At 45.7% G+C, this 19,312-nt stretch overlaps 2 protein-coding genes and 2 non-coding genes across 5 annotated transcripts; all 4 read left to right on the top strand.

Moving 5' to 3' along the window:
* Positions 1–431: 431 nt before the first annotated feature.
* On the top strand, positions 432–12,290 carry cited1 (Cbp/p300 interacting transactivator with ED-rich tail 1). Of its 2 annotated transcripts, none has more exons than XM_086197782.1 (2): positions 432–630; positions 6,113–12,290. In XM_086197782.1, exon 2 carries the CDS (start codon positions 6,132–6,134, stop codon positions 6,705–6,707), a length of 576 nt encoding a protein of 191 aa, XP_086053908.1. In that variant the 5' UTR covers positions 432–630; positions 6,113–6,131; the 3' UTR covers positions 6,708–12,290. The 2 variants fall into 2 exon arrangements, with proteins under 2 accessions (XP_086053908.1, XP_086053907.1); XM_086197781.1 differs by lacking the exon at positions 432–630 and adding an exon at positions 1,240–1,544.
* A 1,851-nt stretch (positions 12,291–14,141) lies between these two features.
* Positions 14,142–18,305, top strand: rps4x (ribosomal protein S4 X-linked). The gene is made up of 7 exons (XM_086196818.1): positions 14,142–14,200; positions 14,746–14,823; positions 15,400–15,580; positions 16,989–17,086; positions 17,168–17,339; positions 17,413–17,570; positions 18,152–18,305. Exons 1-7 carry the CDS (start codon positions 14,198–14,200, stop codon positions 18,251–18,253), a joined length of 792 nt encoding a protein of 263 aa, XP_086052944.1. The 5' UTR covers positions 14,142–14,197; the 3' UTR covers positions 18,254–18,305.
* On the top strand, positions 15,700–15,775 carry LOC147238802 (small nucleolar RNA SNORD61). The gene has a single exon (XR_015111927.1). It is a non-coding gene; the product is annotated as a small nucleolar RNA SNORD61 (small nucleolar RNA).
* On the top strand, positions 17,683–17,752 carry LOC147238801 (small nucleolar RNA SNORD61). Its single transcript, XR_015111926.1, has one exon. It is a non-coding gene; the product is annotated as a small nucleolar RNA SNORD61 (small nucleolar RNA).
* Positions 18,306–19,312: the final 1,007 nt, after the last annotated feature.

Raw genomic sequence — 19,312 nt, 5'->3', positions numbered from 1 at the left:
CTTTTAATCATTTTTGGATGTTTATCCTGTCGATTAATGCGTCTGTGAGGTTAAATTGTTACCCGCAACATAGAATGTTCTTTTGCAAAGATTCCCTGAAAATTCTGTCCAAGGGTGTGTGTTCGGTACTTTCACAACCAAACGTAAAGCTGGTTGAGGGTTTTAAAAAAACCTGTTAAAAGACAAGTTTAAATCAAAGTCTTAAAATAGTACACGTCAGGTCATGATTTGTTACCGCCGGTGAGAACTTTGTCCAATTTTCCCTCAAAATTTTATATGAATCCTTTAGGAAGTCCAGTTCCTTGTTTTGGGATGTCAGCCAGCCAAGACACACACACACACACACACATTGAGTTGGTCAATCAGAGAGAGAGAGAGAGAGAGAGAGAGGGAGGGAGGCACAAAATGCGTTTTATTCAGTAACAAGCTCATTGAGGAGCTGACAAACCCACCGAGTCTCTGCTGAACAGCCACTCAGTCAGTGTGTGGCTTTGTCAACACACTTGATTCCCACGGATTCTCTACCAACAACGCCAGCCCCTCCGGATCTGCTTCTCCCCCTGGAGTGGTACACTTTACTTTGGTTCTGGTTTGGTTCTGTTGCCAGGCTGCACCGGGCTTGTCTCAAAGGTTTGTCACTTTCTGTCATTTCATTTAAATCTCAGATTGTGTGTGTGTTTTTGCACCAAGTCGGTCCAGTGAAAGTTTCTGATGGGCTCCTCTTCTCCTCCTCCTCTTCCTCGCCTCAGTCTTCCTCAAGTGTTTACATAACATTTTAAATGAGGTCAAGTATTTTCTGCCTGGAGCTGGAGGTTTTCTGCCGGCTAACCGTGTGTGAAATGGACTTTTTTTTTCCTTTCCGTCTTTGGTTGGAGCTCATAGGTGATGTGGAGGAACTCATGGTGGTTTCCACACGTATAAATAATCACGACTAAAGAAACGAGCGGCAGATTGCTACATTGTATTATTTCTCACCTTTTAAAACAATTATATCATTTAACCCACCCCCTCCCCAAACTGGCTTCGTCACTCTTCTTTATGGGGTGTGAGGGAATTAAAACAGAATGTGTCACAGTCGTGCAGCATGTGGTGTGTGTGTGTGTGTGTGTGTGTGTGTGTGTGTGTGTGTGTGTACGCGTGTGTACGCGCGCGTGGTTGCACACTGACGCTCTAGTTTGCGTTTTACGATTTAATTGTGTAACTGAAACCTTTCCCTTGTGTGTGTGTGTGTGTGTGTGCGCTGCCAATTATAAAGTTATAAAAACTTTATTATTTATACAACGTTCCCGCAATAGTTTTGATTGGTATTTGTTATTAATAAGAATGTTTTTTGTAAAGCAGATGAGCAGGATCTTATTATTCCTGCTGTCAATGATGTTAATTTTACTTTCTTGCGTAGAAAATTAACTATTGGATCTTTTTTTTTTCTTTTTTTTTTGGCACCAAAGCTAAGATGACGATGCGTCCTGCTGCTGTTTCCCTGTTTGATGAACTTTTAACAACAGACGTGCCTGGAATAACTTTTTATTGATGCAGTATATCTGGTAGGACATTAAGTTAACTGATCTTGATTTATCTCGAAACAAAAAAGAAAATTATTGCGTTACCTTGAGAAAATGGCTTTTGTTTTCTTGCAATTATGCGCTAGTTTACTCATTACTGGCCTGCTTTCTCCATTAAATCATTATCTGGAGGCGCTGACTTGGTTTTCTCTAGATAAATTAACCCGTTTGTATATATATATATATATATATATATATATATATATACAAACAACATGATAATGTTAACACCTCATTGCTGATCTTGAGAGAACAGCATTAAAACTGTTCTTTTGAATCATAGTTGTCGGCTTCCGCTAATTTTTTACGTCCTTATGGTCGACCTGTTGTATCGTGATTATCTAAGAGTAAGTTAGCATGGTTGAGTCTGGTTCCCTCGTCTGAAATTAGAGGATATTAACCGTTGGGAATAGTAGTATGAAGCTAGCTGTGGTTGAACGAACGTTTGAAGTCTGTGCGCGTGGTACATAAACCGTTAGCTTTGCACTGCTAACGGTTGAATTGATACCAAAACTTGTATTCACATGATGGAAAAGCTGGTTGTTTCCTGGAAAACCTGTTGTCATGAGATGGCTGCATAAAGAATCAATAACACCCACAACTTTTCTCAGCTTCCATACTCACTGAAGGTACATAAGTTAATAGAACCAATCGTTGATTTAATAAGCTCCAAATGCGAATGTTACTTCTTCAAATGTGGACAACTACAACATTACCATCATGAACGTTGATCCTCAGGAAGGTTATTATCAAATGATTTATCAATGAATTAACTATTATCCGTAGTTTTCAGTGTTTCCATGTAAATTTCACCAGTTGCAGCTTCTCAAATGCGATAACTTGCTACTTCTATGGAGGTTAAACGTCTGGTTGACAGCAACGTGTTTCCCGCTAACTTAAAACGAGCAATGTGCCATGAGTAAATCAATCAAGGGTTTTATCAAATAAAGTAAAAATCTGGAGTTTAGACAACAATATTCTGTCATGAGGACCAGGCTGTTTTGAGTTATTTAGTTAGAGCTACTGATCTGGCACACAGGACGGATAATTATAGCCAGTAATTAAAATAAATGCAGACCAGTCGGTGGCCAAGACAGCAGCCTAGACTGCTAATAAAATCATTTACAGGGAAACTCAGCCCGAGCTCATTCCACAATCCAATAAAACTGGTGGAAGAACACAATGAGTCAGGTCAGCTGTGAACAGGAAAAAACACTGGCCCTGGTCCAGCAGTTTCACACAGCGTCCTTCCTAAGTCCATCACGCCGTCCTCTGGCTCCCCAGGAGGAAAGGAGCGAACACTCTGAACATTTTTGACTCGGGTCCATCCACATTTCAGAGAGAGAAACAATAGGCGTCGGGTTTCTGAGCTGCAGCCAGTTATCGGCCGTTATCATCCCACCCTCACAAACAAGATGTTTCTGAGAAGAGATCGAATTAATTGTTTCATCTACAACAGAAACGATCTTGTGATGGGGTCACGCCAGTCAACAAGCCTAGCGGTCATCACCAAAGTACTCGCGGCTTGAAAAACTGCCATTTTTAAACTTTGATTTTGCGCCAAGTAACGTTACTTATTAATATCTCAGTGATTAAAAAAAAAAAAAAAAAAGGTTCTCATAACAGTAACAATAAGTCTCTTCATAACCGCATTTGCCATGATAACACGGACTCACAGGGTGAAAACAACCAGACACACTCTGCTACATCTGGTAAAACTTAAAATCCAAATACCCACAGTGTGGCAGGCCTAGAGGCAACCAAATAAACCAAATCAGAAACACAGTCCAAAACAGATTCTCCCGACATTTTCTGTTGAGTTCCCATCAAAAACCCAATAATGGCTAATCGCACCACTTGGTGTTTCACTCTGAAACCACCAGGAAGAGTGCAATTTGTACAATTAGCTACTTAGGAAACCTCTTTTTTGACTCAACTTGTCACAAGTAAAGAAAAACAAAAGATACCTCAAACCCACGACTTTCTTTTAAATAATCAGCTGTTAAAAGAACCAACTTTTTGTGTTTGAAAGTTTTTTTTGGGGGTGTGAACGAGATTTCATGTTGAGGTTTAACACCCAGTTGTAGTTGAGAGCTGGACTATGTCACATGGTGCCTCTGGCATTTGAACCCCCACTGGTGCAGGTACAGGTTCCTGAAATTTTTGCTAACGTTACTCAACTGTATTTTGAGGTTCTGTACTTTCTCTGAAATAACCACAATATAATTTCCTACCATAGGAAAGTTTGCGCAACCTTCTGTCGACAAACACGGTCCAACACGAGACTTGAAATCGTAACCATGCTGACGCGGGGGGGGGGGGGGGGGGGGCAGCATGGGTACAAAATTCAGTTGGGACCTTTTCAAGAACAGAGTTTCGTACCGTATTCTGGTTTTTGTCTGGGTTTTCACTGTGACTCAGGCTGGAAGTAGAAGTATTTCATTTTGACTTCGGCATATAAGGGACTTTTCCCATTGAAGGGACTTGAAAGTTTTGCAAACAATGCATTTATTACGTGTGTGTGTGTGTGCGTGTGTGTGTGCATGTGTGTGTGTGCGTGCGTGTGTGCATGTGTGTGTTGGACCGTGCGTGTGTGCATGTGTGTGTGTTGGACCGTGTGCTCCAAAGCTGTTGAACATAGACACCATGTGCAGCCTGGCCCTGACAGTAATCAGTTGATGAATAATGAACACACACAGACCTGCCATTGACAGCTGTTTGGTATCTTTGTGTGTGGTGTGTGTGTGTGTGTGTGTGTGTGTGTGTGTGTGTGTGTGTGTGTGTGTGTTAACTCTATCAGTCGAGTGCAGCTGCATGCCTGCCTGTCGCAATTATGTTCTCGCTCTATAACGGCCGGTGCTGGGAGGAGGGGAAGTGTGTTTGGGGGAGAGAGAGAGGGATTGGTACATATTATTTGGCGATTAACTTACTCAAAGGATAGCTGTGCGTGTGTTGAAACACACATTTGAACTGTAATGTAGACCAGCCCGGGGATGTTAACATGGGCCACTGGGAGGCACACACACTAAAAACAATGCCTCTGCCTTTTTACCTTCATTTATTTTTCTTGGGAGTGACACTTGCAGCACTTGTGCTACCCGTTCACACACAACTCTCACACTCGGACATATGTTCTGTTCTCGAGGCCCATATGTATTTATCCTACCATGTGACTCAATCATTCTTTGAGATCCTCAAAGGCTCTGTTGTATTGTGACCCCCCATTCAAACACACACACACACACACACACACACACACACACACTCTCACATGGACCTATAAACATTCCCTAACTCTGATGGTCCCGTCTCCCCACGGCCTTTTCATGGTTAATTTGCTGTTCAATAGGTCATGAGGGAAGGCAGACATCAAGCGAATACATACTCAGTCTCAAACGCGACCAGTCATGCGGCCGGGGTCGTTTCCCAGACGGCTCTGGCTTCAGTTATTTACCCGGGTCATAGGAACACGAGCTGTTCTTAAGTCAACAACGCCTTTGCTGTTGGTCTGAGCTAACCTCGTGTTTGTCAGGAAATGCTGCAAAATGACCACTTAATGTGTTTGTCATCTGTCCCTCAGGCTTCACATGTTGCGCACACGGCACAGTTGGAACCCTTTTCCTTTGGTGTGGTTGTAAACGTGGACTTTTAAGTGAGCACGAATAACAGTTACTCATCAGCAAAACCTCAAAAAGTGGACTTTTTCTAGTTCATCACTGGTGCTGTCACACCTGCCTCGTGGAGGATCGCTGGATTAAAACCTGAACCCCTTTTGATGTGGGTCATTTGGGCAGTTGTTAAGGCAGTAATAGCACTTGTGAGTGTGTGTGTTCAAAAACAACCAGACTGAGACGCTGCCCTGGTTGTCTGGTTGAAACAAATCTCTGGTATGCCGCATTTACTGTATATTCACCAAGGAGATCTGAACTCAATACAACTTCTTTTTCGAAACAATGTTTGTCGTCATTATTTCTGGCAGCATTGTCCGCGTGCATCTGTTTACAAAGACTCCCTTGCACAACAACAATGTCTGAGCTAACTAGCTCGTAGGACACTGAAAATGCCCATTTTTGACAAAGACTTGGATCGTAAAAAAAGCCAAGTCCGTTGGGGTTTTGCGTTCTCTAGTTGTGTAGATATAGAACGTGGTTTACCCTGACGTTATTTTGCAAAGGCTCTGTTACTGCATTTTGGGCCGAGCCCCACCCACAAAGATTAGAATTATCTTGGAGAAAGAAAGTCAAGCCAGAGCATTTTAGGCCAGAGACTAAGCAGAGTGACATGTTGAGACCAATGACTGTCCTGAGTTGACAACGGTGGGACATCTGGCTGCGCGTGACTACGACCCAACGAACTTCCACAAATTTTTGAGCTAAAACAACTCTTGTAACGAGATGTACTTTGTGTTTTTAAGATACTGCAAATCACTCAAACTGTTGTCGTTTTTGTTGAAAAAAAGTAGAGATTTATGCCCAGAATAAGCTTTCTATTTTTTTTATTTTTTTTCCCCAGTTTAACATCTCTTCTTGGTTTCTCCCCCCCCCCTGTAGGCTTGGGGTTTTCCCAGTGATGACCTCACTGCTGCTCCCAGGCAACATCCAAGCTGCAATGAAGGACCTTTCTTCTTCTTCCTCTCCTCTCAACTCCCTGCTCCACTTCCCTTCCTCCAAAACCTCCGTTGTGCCCTTCTCTCCGTCCTCAGGCACTGCCTCCTCACCTGTATCAACCCTTACATCAGCGCCACACTCCAAACCACAACCTTTCTGCCTCCAGACGGGGCCACACCTCATCGCCAGCATGCAGCTGCAGAAGCTCAACTCCCACTACCAGAACCTCGCAGGGGCTTCTGCTGGACACCTGACGCCTGGTGGTGCTCAAAGGGGATTTGGTGCCTCGCCTCTGGGCACTGGAAACCAGATCCTGGGGCCTTCTGGAGGTCTCGGAGGAGGGGGGATGGGTGTCGGGATCAGCATGGGGAACCAGGGCACTGGTGCAAGTGGAATAATTGACTTTGACCCTGTAGATGAGGAAGTCCTCATGTCGCTGGTGGTGGAGCTGGGTTTGGACCGAGCTAACGAGTTGCCTGAACTGTGGCTGGGCCAAAACGAGTTTGACTTCATGTCGGATGTTCCGGCCGGTTGCTGACCTACACCAAGACCTTTTGAAAGAATGAAGAGAGAAAAGGTTCTCAACCTCTTTGGTTTTTCTCTTTCCGGCCTTTCGTGGTTGAGGACGTGACACTGAGAGTTCAGGACGCAGAGACATTAGAGTTTACTCCTGTTTCACGTAGGCTCTCGTACTCTTGGGCAAAGAGACGATCCAACAAAAAGATGGCTACTTTAAATTGTTTTAGTTGAGTTGGACTTTGCAGAAAACAGTAGGAAATCTTTTTTTCTTTTTCTTTTTGAAGATGACACCAACCTGATTGATCAATAGCTCTTGATTTTTTTTATTGAAAAGAGGAAAGATGAAGCTAAGAGTTTAAAAAAAAAAAAAAGAAAGGGGAGTGAGTGCTGTACTCCACCCTGCTGGCTCCATGAAAACAAGCTGATTGACACATGAGGGTTGGTGGAGATCCTTGAGACAGCCTCTCGGAAACAAAGATGACAAAGGCCCACCTGTTGGACTTGGTACCCCTCTATCCCGCCTCTCGATTTAAGGAACATTAAAATGGGATACATGACTTGAAGATGGGAGATCTGGATGACACACACTCTATTTCCTGTTTTCCTAATGGACAATATAAGACTGTGGTCTCATGGGAAAGAGCTTCCCATTTCTCGACTCCACAAAGAAACTGATTGTCTGGTCAACTGGTTATCTCAATGTACCTCTCTGGCTTTCTTTCTCTCTTCCTTTGTCTCTGTTTCTTTTTTCTTTCTTTTTTTTTTTTTGGTTTGAATTCAACTCAACCAGATGATAGAACACGTTATTTAAAACAGTGGCTGATATCCATTAGGACTCTTGGGACAAGGAGCGCTTCTGTAGCGCGTCTATAATTGGTTCTGAACATAATGAATTAGATCAAGAGACGAGGAAGCCGTCGTGGCCTCTGGGATGCGGATGGAGTGAACCGTGTCCTTCTGGTCATATGAGTTGCCGATACGTACAGAAAGCTCACATTGTGTCTCTGACCTACGAAGTTAAAATCACTGTCCGAGGTGGCAGAGTCTAAGACCCTGAATCAGACTGAAGGATGTAAGGTTTTGTCAACATCTGTGAACGTGCGATAAAAACTCATACGTCCTCTACTTTTGTTTTCGTGTTGATCCGCTTTGTTCATTCTGACCACACACGCTTCCACGGCCCAGGTGAGACCGTGGCTGTTTAGTCATCATAAACACAGTCTGAACACCTCGCAGAGCAGACTTTGACCTGAACACACACTGCGGTTGGTCAAGACGCTGCCTCAGCAGTTCACATCCCACCTAAGTGGTTCGAATTTAAACACAGTGTGATCAACACAAAAGGCCCTTTTCGACCAGAAGTCCTCAGTCCCAGGAAATATTCATCCTGGCAATAAAAAGGTCCTTTTGGCCCATTGTTGTCTGGGTTTGACCGAGATCTGGAGACTTGCAAAGATTAGGCAAATTAGTCCACTGAAAAAGCTTTCCACCTACGGGTCGCCGTTTTGATGTCATCTTCAGCGTTGACGGCTGGTTAGGCCCTCATCATCAGGCCATCTGTCGTAAGCGTCACGCTGCGGCAGAAGTCTGTTTACAGGCATTTTTAAGTACTGAACCAATCAGAAATGTTCTGCAGGGAACGATCCTTTCCCATTCAGTCGTTCTTGGAACTTCAGGAAACACCAACTCCTGAGGTGGAGCTTCTTTTGGGAATTGAATAATGTCAGTGGAACTAAATGGAGACCCTGGTTCCTCCACAAGGTTGCTAGTTCCTGGGGAAAGTTCCTATGGTTGAGAAGTAGATAGAAATATTGTATTCAAGACAACGTGGAAGTCGGAATTCCCTCGCTCCTGGTCAGGAGGTGGCGGTGATCCCCCCCAACGACGTGTTTGTGAAACACCAAAAAAACTGAAAAGAAGAAGAACGAATCATCAGAAAATACACGTATCACACTTTGATGCTGTGAGGGACATCAAGTTGGAGAAGCTGAACCTCGTGAAAGATCCTGCCAGGAACCAACCGCCAATTCCTGAGTTCATTTTACACTCTAGAAGAAAGCAAAGCACTTCTTTGCCAAAATGTCAGACGATTCCTTTCATAGGAACTTTGTTTTAGGCTCCATCTGTTTACCTGTAACTTCTTGAGTCGCAGGACAACTTTTCCTTATCGCTCAATACTGGATGAACCAACATCCCCGTCTAAACAAGGGCCTCACTCGCATACTGGACCCCCTTGCTGGTACCAGATGTGGTAACCCACCAATAATCTGGAATATTAACTGTCTTAGTTTATAGACTGAACTCTCCATCGAACAGGTGTTGTTTCATTCTGCTGTAGACAGAGAAAAAAGAAAATCCCCAGGGGGGTTAAACTGACACCGGGCCCAACCCCTCCGCCTACCACCCACCACCCACCTATAGATTTATGGTGCTGTGTCCTGCTGTAGATGATCCAGTACAAATGGAGGGGTTTGACCTATATCCCACGTCGAAAGAAGAGACGGGGGCTTGTGTGTGTGTTCAGCAGCAACAATCCCAGTATCCACCCAGTATCTCTGTCATACTGGCATTGTGGGTTTAGGGTCTTAAAACACATTTGTACGTATGAGAGTTTGCAACAACACACCTGCAATCACACGACACAGGATAGAGGCAGACAAAAAAGCATGAACGTGCACACACACACACACACACACACACACACACGCACAGGAGCGTGGGGATGGTATTACAGCAGGGAAATGAGAGTAGCCGCCATGAAACAGGCACTTGTTCAGTTACAGGCTTGACAGGGTATCAGGGTTGTGAGGGTGTGTGTGGAAAGAGATAGCAACAAAGAGCCTGAGAGTGAAAAAGAAACTTTACGCAAGCCTGAGTGTGTGTGCGTGTGTGTGTGTGTGTGTGTGTGGGGGGGGGGCTATGATAAGCTAGCGGTCACAAAGTAGTGGAAAAAAAATGCTAATTTATTTAGATATCAGCTTGCTAGGTAAAACTATAAAGCTTGTGGAACAACTTTTGTTTGGGAAATTTGGTTTTTCATTCACCCTCCCCAGAGCCAGACTAGAGGATAGATACCCAAGACCAGCTAATCATTAGCTTAGCGCGGTGGAAGTGTAAGCATGACTCTTCAAAAAAAAAAGAAGAGAGAGAGAGAGAGAGAGATAAGGGTCAAGGTTTATCCGAGTAGTCCTCCTCATCCTCTGACATCGTCGGCCATGATTAGCTGTAGCTCCTCTAGTTGTCAGCAAACGTTTTGTTGTTCCAGTGCGGCATTTTGAGTCGCTAAGTTGAGGAAGTAGCTAGTTCTGGCTACGTGTGTGACTCTGACATTACTGTGTCTCATGATTTGGGGTATTTATCTCATGACCAATGTTATTCACAGTGCTAGATAGACTTGTGTTTTGAAAAGAAGTGATTTTGACACAGGTATGCTAACACCCGCACCATTCACTGTGCTAAGCTAACTACCAGCGAGCCACCATCTCCCACCTGGCTGAGGGGAGGAAAGTGAGCGTGTCCCACAAAGTTGTTGCTTCAGTCTTGAAATGTCTTGTTCATTCTTGACATTTTTGTTTTTAAAAAATCGTCCTCTTTTTTTTTTTGTTTTTAAAGACCATTCGTCATCCCTTCGCTACCGCCAGGACAAACTCCCCCGTCCTCGACGGTGCGCACGTATTCCTCACGTCATTTTTCAGCTATTTTTCCATCTCAGGCACGCGCCAATCGGTGTGGATGTTGATTGGGGTCCCGGTTCCCCTCTTTAACCGAACACAAGAGATTTGCCAGAAATCTCAACTTTAAAGCCTCTTCACTGAGCAGAGTCCGTTTTTGCGAAAGAAATAAACGAAGACGCTTCGCTTCCTAATCCAGCACGCCGACGCCGATTCCCTCCTCCCTGTCTCCTCGCCCAAGTGTGCGAAAATAACGTTTCCGTTATGTTCAGGGGGAAGAAAATCTGGTGTTTGTTTCCAACGGCTCCACACTTTGAAAGGCCTGTTTTTTTCGGTTTTCTTTTTCCTCCTGCATGTTGTTTTCCATTTTTAATCCCAGCAGAGTTAATTTTTTGTTTTTGAGGGGACGCCTCCTCCTCCTCCCCCCCTGAGAAGTTGCCTGCGTGGTGGAGATGTTTGAATCATCCACGAGTTTTCATTTCCTCTTTCCCTCTGACCTCCGATATTGCAGATTAACCCCGGCGGAGACCTTTTGAACCGGAACGCACCTTCACTCACAGCCGTGACGAAGACTTGGAAGCAGGCGACGTGTTCTTTTGCTTGTTACTCGACCCCATCACGGATCTTATATCTTCATCCATGCACACAGTCGCTTCAGGCCATCGGTGTTCTTGTTTTTTATATTGTTTTTTTTTTTTTCCAAATTGATTATGCAACTGCAAGTTTGTACAGCTTTGAAGGCTCATTTCTCCTGCTGCGTTTGAGGGTTTTCTGCTCGCCAGTCAATCGATCAGACTCTTATTTGAAGACGGCGGCGACATCCGGACTCCCCCGTGAGTCCTGCCGATTTCATTTTTAAGGTTCAGACGCTTTCGATGCTGCTTTTCTAAAACGATCAAATATTTAACCGATAAATTCACGGACGAGGAAGAAAAAAAAACAACCTAAAATGAGACGTCTCGTAGGCTTGAACCGCCATGTTTTGCGTTTCTTTTTTAACTTCCCCTTTTAGAGGTACGGTAGGAACTTACTTGGGATGTCAAGACGACAGGTTTTGAGGACTTCGTCTGGAAGATTTGCCAAAAAAAAAGATGTCGTCAGACGTTAGTTCTCGTTTTTACTTTAAATGAGGTTTGACAGTTATTCTCGCCACAGCAAGGAGTTCCAACTCCTGAGCGCTTGTGTGTTTGTGGTTGCCCCGGGGCAGGGGGTCGTCTCTCCGGGGACCCACACGGTCTTGACCTCGACTGATTTACATCTTTGAACCTCTGCCTCTGGACCTCGAGCTCATTAAAAAGAAAAAGAAAAAAAAAAAAAGTTCTAACACATAAAAAACGTGCAAAAACTTAAGTGATAAATGACTTAAAAGGCCCGGCGGTAATGAAAAGGTTCCGACGGCCGGGCTAATGACGGGGAACTGCACTGATTTATCCCCTCGTGGTCGCGTTCACCTGCAGAACCTCCAGATCCAAGTCCTACTTTTATCCTCGGCAGTTTCTTTCCTCTTTTTGTTTCTTTGTTGTTGTTTTTTTATTTTGTTTCTCTAATAATGAAATGAATATTACTCAAAGATGATTTTTTTGTTTGTTTGTTCCGAAGCACTTCGCTCTGTCCTTGTACATCTTACCTAAATGACGGAGACGAGATGGAGAAAATGTTGTTATTTTTGTTAAAGAGAGGAAATAAAGAGGTTGATAACGGAGTTCATGTTTCTTACTACTGATGACATGAGTGAAGCAGCTTTGACTGACGGAGCGCAACATTCCGCTCTACGTTTGTACCCAACGTTCCTTGAACACATCTTTGGTGAGCTAAATCCACATAGGTACTACAGGAGCAGCAGGTTCAGGGAGCAGACTCATACCTGGATGGGAAATGTGGTAAAAGTACTTGAAATGGTAGCACTCCAGTAGTAGTCGTAGCACAGCACACCTGATGAAGCTACTGGAGTTGGAACTTGGACATAGAACCTTCACGAGGGTTCCATCTGCTGGCCGGAGCTGGTAAGTGCAGGCGGTGGAGCCTCAGGAACAGAGGCTGCGGGGCGACTCTTCTTCTCTCTGCGTGGAACGCGTCGAGAAAATGAACCGCAGTTTACTCAATCATTCTCTCGTGTGTCACATTAAAATGTTTCCTGGATGAAACAACAAGTTCCACGGGCCTTCAGAGGTGCTGCTCCCTCAGAGGCGGAGGGAAATGTTCACCTTGAACCATTTTAGTTTTCAATCAGGCTAATTAGTCATGCAGTTTTTAAAGTTTGACGAGGGTTGCAAACTTTATATCGCTGGAACTCCATTTTTGTTTTTGAAACGTAGGTTACACTGTCCGTGTATGGAAGGGAACAAAAATGATGCCTGGCAACTTCACAAACTCAGGGAGAAAAGTTTTGCTTAAAAACATTGTTTATTTTTCCCTCAGTAAAAAGGAAACACGCCCTCAAAAACACGCCATACGCGTTTCTATTATGGTTTGCTTTATTTCTTTGAAATATTTCTTGATTTTCATCCCTGAATGAGGCCTGGAGGAACACACACACACACACACACACACACGCACGCACGCGCGCGCGTGTCTGCTGCCATCTAGAGGTGATGCAGCTTCAAAACCTTCCATCGATTTACGCTATCGAGACGCAGACGCGTTTTAGGTCCAAAATAAACATTCAGACCGGTCAAACTCGAACGTTCTCGCCCCATGGAAGGAGATTACGTTGTTTTTTCATCACCCCCCCCCCCCCTTAAACGAGCGTCGTTCTTCTGCCTGAACTCTCTTGTCTGTGCACAGAGGCGTTCAGCTCCTGTCTCATAATCTAAATCATAAACCAGACTCCTTCACTCCTCAGATGGACCAAATTATTGCCCTCATCTGGATGAAGGCGCCGGCAGTTTTTGGACAGCCAGCGTCAACAAACGCCACTTTTCTTTATTCTTTCCAACTTTGTAATTCGAGCGCAGAAATCTGTCTCCAATCATCCCTTGAAACTTCCTGGATTGTGGATGGAGAAGCCACGGCGACAGAGGAAGTCAGGAAATTCCAGCTGCTGCTGGTGCTGCCGCTGGCCGGCGGCCATGTTGCTGCGCTTCTCCCTGATGAATGCAATTTTCCTGCCGGATTACGAGACGTCCGACGTCGCTCTGAGAAAAGGAGCAAACAGAATTGAAGAGGAATAAATGTGAGCAGGGGGGCGCTTTTATTGGGTAGAAAGAAATTCCAGGTTTGTCTTTGGGATTAGCTTCTGTTGCCAGGGGCAACAAGGGAAGAGTTTTATCTCCTGCAGTGTAAACAGGACTGGGACGCTGGCATTTCCTGGATGAGATGTTTCATATTTTCTTCCTATTTTGTGTGAGAAACAAAAAAAGATATATTTTTGTTGTGTGCTTTCAGGTGGATGAAAGAGTTCATCTGCAGAGGCTGAAACAAGAACATTTAAAAATGTTAAAACAGATCAAAATGGAGGAAACCGTGTTTTTTTTCCTTTTAAAAATAAGCCAGACTTGAGTCTCAGTTGACATATCTCATTTAAAAAATTGCAATGGACCCCAGCTAGACAGCCATTCAGGTCGGTTTTGCAAAAATTGATATAAAAGTGAATAAAGACAAAAAAAATAAAACAAACAAACAATGAAAAGATATATTTAATCATCCATATAGGTGTTTTATGAGTGAGTAAAACAAGGAGGCAACTTAAAATTAAAAGTTAATAATTTTTTCCTCATCTTTTGCCTGCGGGAGCTGAATTTACCGAGCGCCTTTCGCTTCCTGTCCCTCCCAGACCACCGTAGCGGGGCTTATCACCCTAAACCGGAAGCTCGTAGGTCCTTTTCCCGCAGACTCCAACATGGTGAGCGGTCTTCCATCACGATTCCACTCTGAAATAATCTTAAAACATCACTTTATGGCTTCGTAACATCAAACCAAAACGTGTGTACACGGAAAAAACATCGTCTAGTCGGACGATTAAAGTTTAAATTGCGGAGAAACGCGGCGGTGACATCGGATGATCGAAGCTTTTAGCCGCTCTTGTTTTAACTCGGGGCTCGTTAGCTTGCGTGCGGCCGAGTTTGCAAGCTAGGTCACCAAATGGAAAGCTGCGTTTAGTTTGTGTAACTGTTAGTCTTGCAAATGTGTTGTGTTTTTTAAAAAAAATGTGATTTTTGCTTTTCGAATTACATTTGACTGTTAAGTTGCCGAAAATTCTTGAAAAATGACGTTTACAGGCCGCAGCCGGCTACGTTAACGCACGTTAGCATGCTACGCTAACCGCACTGGAAGGAGTAGTCCTATTTAATATCCTCATTTGCAAAATGTTTCCCGGAGCCAACACAAGCGGTAGTCGCCCTGGTTGTTTCTGCCGTCCCTCACCCGGTTTGTCTCCCCTCTACCCAGGCCAGAGGACCGAAGAAGCACCTGAAGCGCGTCGCAGCGCCGAAGCACTGGATGCTTGACAAGCTCACCGGAGTATTCGTAAGTAGCTTTTCATCACTTCAGCTCCACAAACTCAGCAACTCAGACGGGTTCAGCGAGTCGGAAGGTTGTGTTAACGGAGTCGTGTGACAAAATGAAGTGAATACATTGCCTCGGAGTTAGCATGCGCATTCATGCTGCATGTGACTGAATTGTAGGAAACTTTGCAGGGGAGAAGCTCGCTGTATTTAGTTGGCCTTTACTGTTAACACAATGCTACTGAGGTTGATTCAACACTTGTGCCCAAGCTTAATCCTGCTCTAAACTTAAACAGCACATTTATGTACATGGAAATGTGCACAATATTCAGTTGGTGACAGAACTGTGACAGCTGGATTTGCTAACAAGTCGTGAGTGACAGTTAGCATTCAGTGTCAAAGGAGAATCGTGGTTTCTTAGGTGTCAGAGGCAAATGGATACAGGCTCTGTCTTCAACAAGGTCTTAGTGTCCATGTAGCACAATCCATGAATGTACTTCAAATATTCAAGTTCAACTACTGAGTCCCTGAATGTTCATGAACATGTGTGTGTCATGTCAGGACACACGTGATAAACTTGTATGTGGTTCAACTTCAGGCCCCTCGTCCCTCCACCGGTCCCCACAAGCTGAGGGAGTGCCTGCCCCTCATCATCTTCCTTAGGAACCGCCTCAAGTACGCCCTGACTGGGGATGAGGTGAAGAAGATCTGCATGCAGAGGTTCATCAAGATTGACGGCAAGGTCCGGACTGATGTCACCTACCCCGCAGGATTCATGGGTGAGTCTGGTATCTGTTGGATGACTCTCTAGCTCTGTCTGTGTGGAGTTAGTGAGGGGTTGATGTGGTTTTCCTGGCGGTGGACATGTGGGATTACCTGCGTTTCTCTCGCTGAAGGAGCAATGATGATCGTGTGGGTTTGATCAGCAATGAGCTGAAACTACAAGACCATTTCCTCTAAGAAGTTCTGAGCTCCAGCCAAATGACAGCGTGTGATGCAGGAACAAAGAGGAGGAACGAGGAGAAAAGTTTCCCCTCTGATCAAAGTGATGTTGCCAATAATGAGTAGAAGAGAATTCCCGGATTCGGTTCTGTGTGGCTCAGGCACGCCATCAGGCTCAGTGCAGCTCGGCGTTTGAATTGTAGAACTATAGTCACTCTATGATCCAGTTCAAGGTCTTCATCTGTTTGTGGGCCTTCATTTCTCGTCTGTAACGAGTCGCGTTAGTTCTCATCGTTGGTCCCTCTCGGTTGCCAGATGGGAAACAGGTTCCGTCAGGTTCTTGCATCTTCAGTCATGTTGGAGTTGCATGGGAAAAGATGCGATTAGACTGAATAGAACCTGGCTGATTAGTAGTCCTACCTGAGATGAGAGCAGCAGATATTTGGGTCTATGTGGTTTTAGGTTTGGACTGTTGGTCCGGCTGCATCACAGGATGTGTGGGGACCAGCTGCTTGACCAGGATGTAAGGAACCAGCTTTCCGTAGGTGGAACGTTCTCACAGGACGGTCGGACCTGCTGCTCACTAGAAACGCTGCTGGGTTGTTAATGAAGCTCTTGAAGCAAGTGAAGTTTTCTTGTTCTCATGCGTACTCACTGGCACCGCTTTACTCTGGTTGTACTTCATGGTACTTTGTTAATGCGTATATCGGCCGCCCTGTGTATATGCTGAATGATCTGTACCCTGACGTACATCATGAGGTGAGTGTTGCATCTGTGAGAGCAGGCGAGGGGTTAATCTCAGTGCTCTGGTCTCACATCTCACATGGAGGTGTGACGCTTTAATTTCCAGATCCAAGGGAAGCCTGGCAGCAGCGGCGGGGTGGTGATGGAGGTGATGGAGGTCTGTGTATGTGTTCAGATGTAAACAGAGTTTGGACTTGTGGTGGAAGGCAGCGGTCATTGGTGCCACTGGGTGGACGTGCTTGGATCTCATGGTCCTGGAACGTGAGCTTCTAACGTGTCTGGTTTCTAAACTCAGATCCTAAAAGTGCCAGGATACTCGCATACTCGCATAGTTCTAAGGGGAAGTACTTTTGTGGTACTTGATGGTACTGTTGGTGACTGGAGGGGTGTTGTGGCCGTCGTGAGTGAGTCTTTGGCACCAAAGGCACAAATCAGCAACCGCCTGGTACAGACTTGAAACTTCCTCTTTGTGCTAAACGCATGTCTCTTGTCTCTGCCCAGATGTGATCAGCATTGAGAAGACCGGCGAGCACTTCCGTCTGATCTACGATGTGAAGGGACGCTTCACCGTCCACCGAATCACCGGCGAGGAGGCCAAGGTGAGAACGCATGAGTGATGAATGTAGAGGAACCACACTGCCGCCTGCGCAGCTTTGTGACCTCACTCTCCTCCTCCTCAGTACAAGCTGTGCAAGGTGAAGAAGATCCTCATCGGCACCAAGGGCATCCCGCACCTGGTGACCCACGACGCCCGCACCATCCGCTACCCCGACCCCCTCATCAAGGTCAATGACACAGTCCGCATTGACCTGGACACCGGCAAGATCACAGACTTCATCAAGTTTGATACCGGTACGCCACCCCCGGGTGCAGGTGTCGCTCCGCCAGGTTCCCTACAGGTCACTAACCCTCTGCGTCCTCCCAGGTAACCTGTGCATGGTGACCGGCGGTGCTAACTTGGGGCGTATTGGCGTCATCACCAACAGGGAGCGCCATCCCGGCTCCTTCGACGTGGTGCACGTCAAGGACAGCACCGGCAACAGCTTTGCGACCAGGCTCTCCAACATCTTCGTCATTGGCAAGGTGAGGCACACCGGCGAGAATTCATGCTGCCGTGTAAAAGGTCGGTCCGTACGTGGGCAGTGTTGAGAGTCCGTCGTTGGCGTTGGCTAAAGGTAGAGGGAGGTTCCTTGGAGCGATGATGACTCTGTGGTTTTGATTAGCGATGAAACAAACTATTGAATCCTCTAAGAAGTTCTGAGCTCCTCTGCTAGTCACCAGCGTCCACGTCTGTTAGAACCCAGGCTTTTCTGGACTGTTCCTGCTGCTACGACTTGGACAGGTCATTGTCGTGGTGTCAGAGGGTCCTCCCCTCGCATGGGCTCCAGCAGGGTCGTACTGTCGACGGAGGCTCAGGTCTCCACAGCTGCGTTCTGGCGTGACGCGGCTTAGGTGAGGGAGCGTAGCATCATCTCTTCAGCCCGGGGCTTGAGTGCACCTTGATGGCGGCTGCTGACAGTGGTCAGGAGATTCTCTGCTGGTGGAGAGGTCACCTGACGTAGAACGGACAGCGAAGCTTTTCACTGCTCTCAGCCACTGAAAACAATCATGTTAGCACACCTCATGTCTCCAACCTTTGCTCATGTCCCTCCTCTTGTCTCCAGGGCAACAAGCCGTGGGTGTCCATGCCCAGAGGAAAGGGAATCCGTCTGACCATCGCCGAGGAGAGAGACAAGAGGCTGGCCGCCAAGCAGGGCAGCAGCTAAACTGGCCCCCGACTGACTCGCTGGTTTTCAAATAAACTGTTATTTACAAAAACAGCCGACTGGTCCTTGTTGTTCAATTAATTCACAGGGAACTCGTTCACTGTAAACTGACCTGTTGGTTAGCTGAGAGGTTTGAAAGCGAAATGCAAAGCTCAAGGAAGAGGACTACAAATCCCAGGATTAGAGAGAGAACAAAATCCTGCAATTCTTCCTGGAAAGTGCAGGTAAAATGGCAGGTAAAGCTTCATAAAATGTCTTGAGTTGAATTTATGGCGAGTGAAGTTAAAGCAAACGTGCCGAAGAAAATGACTTGTAAAGATGGCGAAACTACCAAGATATTTTCCCCTTGGAGTGATACTTCGATTGTAGAGTTTATGGTAATGTGGTTCACGATGTTCCAAAATAAGTACCTTTTATTTTTGTTTTCAACATTTGTGCAAAACTTTCTAGTAGTCACGTGTTTTGGGGTTCTTCAGTCACATGAGAGGAAGCTACTAGAATATTCCACAGAAGTACTCGGAAGATGCAGTAGTAGGACATCAAAACTTCTAAGGGTTGGGTATTTTACAGCGCTCTGTCCCTCTTAAATGATTGGTTACACAGCATAAAGGATCTCAAAGATGTTTGGCCCCGCCCCTCCCCGTGTGTGTGTTACATCACGCAGGTGTGATGCGGCCTGCCGACCTGGTGAAGGTCACACTGACTGCGATGTGTACAATTACATTCCGGCGGTAAACTGGTTTCGGAGCTTCGTTGGAAGTACGAGGCCGTTCTAGTTTGAGTGTCCGTCCTCCATCACACCGTCTTCCTCTCTTGCCTCCTCCATCCTTCCTCCTCCTCTTCCTCACCGTGTTCTGACTTCAGTACCCGTCCATATGGTGACTGCTGTGATCCAGCCTGCTCTGCGCCATGGAAACCTGGCCTGGCACACGCCACCTCAGTGTGTGTGTGTGTGTGTGTGTGTGTGTGTGTGTGTGTGTGTGTGAGAGAGAGAGCTCCATCTTCCTCTGGCCATGAGTGAAAGACATTGTCCTCCCTCGTGACTTCCCGTTCCAACCC

The sequence above is a fragment of the Aulostomus chinensis genome, chromosome 24, assembly GCF_037954235.1.
Source record: "Aulostomus chinensis isolate RoL2024-O1b breed Wild chromosome 24, RoL_Achi_v1.0, whole genome shotgun sequence".
Lineage (NCBI taxonomy): Eukaryota > Metazoa > Chordata > Actinopteri > Syngnathiformes > Aulostomidae > Aulostomus > Aulostomus chinensis.
This window is presented reverse-complemented; position numbering and strand designations above follow the sequence as displayed.

Bases quoted from the DNA above. Each gene is read 5' to 3' on its own strand.
- rps4x (XM_086196818.1), top strand. The intron at 15,581-16,988 runs GTGAGTCTGGTA...GTCTCTGCCCAG, and splicing joins CTACCCCGCAGGATTCATGG to ATGTGATCAGCATTGAGAAG. The intron at 17,340-17,412 runs GTACGCCACCCC...GCGTCCTCCCAG, and splicing joins CTTCATCAAGTTTGATACCG to GTAACCTGTGCATGGTGACC.